The sequence below is a fragment of the Helobdella robusta genome, assembly GCF_000326865.2.
Source record: "Helobdella robusta unplaced genomic scaffold HELROscaffold_548, whole genome shotgun sequence".
Taxonomy (NCBI): domain Eukaryota; kingdom Metazoa; phylum Annelida; class Clitellata; order Rhynchobdellida; family Glossiphoniidae; genus Helobdella; species Helobdella robusta.
The window spans coordinates 4890-7222 of NW_008705293.1; the positions used below are offsets into that span (position 1 = coordinate 4890).

The following is a 2333-nucleotide window of genomic DNA, read 5'->3' on the forward strand; positions in this document are numbered from 1 at the left end:
CACGCACACACACACGCACGCACACATACACATATATATATACACACACACACACACACACACAAACGAACGGTTGTAAGTCGGTAGCAGGAGGTTCAAATGCTGCAGAGTCATCTGTTATGACCTCTTCGATGCATCCTTCCATGATCTCCGGAGTTGTGTTGTTACTTACTGCTTGAAGTTCAATTTAAATTTGGGATTTGTGTTATTCCTACAATGCTTTCGTCTTTTTTGTCGTTGCTATTGTGATGACGTTGTTATAAATGAGTTTGCTGGCAAAGAAGAAGAAAAAGAAGATGATGATTAGTAACACCAAGTGAGTTCAGTTGATATTAACTGTACATGCGGCTTTAATGGAATCACACAGAGTGGAAGTAATTTGATGAGGCATGAATGATGAACTTCTACTATTAATATGAACAAGTATAGAAGCAATACATCAGATGTATAAATGAGAAACACATTTAAACAAACGATCGAACCACCCCCCACCACCAATAACGACATCAACAACGACATCAACAACAACATCAACAACGACATCAACAACACTACTTACATCTCCTTGGTCTGGGAGTGAGTTGGGATAGGGCAGCATTCAACAAGCAGAACAATCCGGAAGCATTCCTGGTGGGACTCAACATCGGAGGAGGAGTATAGGGAACGAATGGGATGTTAAAAGGAGGCGGAACCTTTGAATCCATGCTACCGTACCCGTGAAGAATTCGGGGAGATCTCAAACGACTTTGGAATGCAAAGTTGGAACTTGCAGAGCCACTACTACTGTTGTAGCTGTAAGCTGATTTGCTGTGGCTACTGCTCTGGCTGTCGGCTGGCTGTTGGAGTTGTTGAGGGGGAGGCATGATGAGAGGACCTGGTCTTTTGCTACGCTTGATTTTGAAACAACTCGGGTTTCTGAACTGGCGATCATCCTGTGCTGTGGCTGAAGATGAAGATGCTGCTGATGTTGTCGCTGATGATGAAGATGATGTTTGATGTGGCTCCTGATGGTTGTGTCTGTCGTCGTATGGGAGATCAGTGGAGGGTCTGATGTTTTCATTATCTTCCTTCGGCACTTCACAGCCATCAGTGAGGTGTGAGACAGCCAGCTCGTAAAGCAAGTGAGTCATGGATAGGCTGGCCGGTTCAGTCCTGTTCTCAAACTCGTCACAGAGCTTGTCTAACTTTCTCTTCCTCGATTCAACATCTTCCTCAAATTTACTCTTCACGTAATATTTATTCTTATCATCATCTTCATCATCTTCGTCATGGTAACAACTCTTCAGAAACATCAATTCATCATGTCGTTTCTTTGCAGCAGCAGCAGCAGCAGCAGCAGCAGTGAGAACATTGACACTGCCACAGCCACCACTATTATCAACAAGTTCATTTTTAGCATTCACCTCGCTTCCTGCATCTGAGATGAACGCATCTTTGACAAATTCATTGGCAGCAATTAGGTACATATCATCGACCGCACGATCGGCATCGGGGATCTCATTCCCTAACTGATCCAGTAGCGGGGGTGGACAGACATTCGAGTCACATGACGGAAATGTGGAAGAGAAGGAGGTTGACGGGAGAGAAGGAGGAACTAGGGACGTAGCGAACATTTGCAGCGAGTGCGATGATATATTCTGCAGGTCTTCTGGAATCGTGAAGTCCACAACTAATTTTGTTGGGTTGTTGCTGCTTTCGTAGTTGATTTCGTTATTGCTGATGATGTCGTTGTCTGTGCTGTTTTGGCTGCTGTTGAAGGACATTTCTTGCAACTGGTATGCAACATTGTTGTTGTTGCAGTCGGAGTCTAGTGAGAATGTTGTCGTCTCAATATTTTTGCCTGCTTTGAAGAGTTGTTCGTATTGTTCTTGAAAGTATTTGACCTCTTGGTCTGGATGCAGCTGTTGGATCACTTGTCCCGCTGTACCATCATCATTTATTCGTTGCTTGGTAGTTGTTTCTTGTTGCTGTTGTTGTTGTGGCGAATGTTGGCGTTGTTGTTGTGTTGGCTGTAACAGTCTAGATTGTATTTGCTGCTTTTGATGTTGTTGTTGCTGCTGCATTTGCTGTTGTTGTATCAGCTGTTGTTGATGCTGGAGATGCTGTGACGATGTTTTTTGCTGCAACAGAAGCTGCTCATCTTGCTTAGGTTGTACCCGCAGCTGTGGTGTTATGACCGGTTGCTTCATCAGCAAGCTGTGAAGTACACTGTAGTTTTGAGAAAGCTTGTTGCCATCCGCATGCAACATTGTTGATTCTGTCTCAGCAGATTTCAACAAGTTAACATGTTGATGCGAATGTTGCTGAGATTGTGGTATGTCATGCTGAAGCTG

At 44.0% G+C, this 2333-nt stretch overlaps 1 protein-coding gene across 1 annotated transcript in view; it reads right to left on the reverse strand.

Moving 5' to 3' along the window:
- HELRODRAFT_184462 (hypothetical protein) overlaps positions 1–2249 on the reverse strand; it is a gene marked incomplete at both ends in the record, with an annotated part of 6230 nt that extends 3981 nt beyond the window's left edge. Inside the window, one exon of the mRNA XM_009028340.1 lies at positions 560–2249. Within this exon, the coding sequence (XP_009026588.1) occupies positions 560–2249 (1690 nt within the window). The remainder of the gene's footprint in view (positions 1–559) is intronic.
- Between the last annotated feature and the right edge of the window lie 84 nt (positions 2250–2333).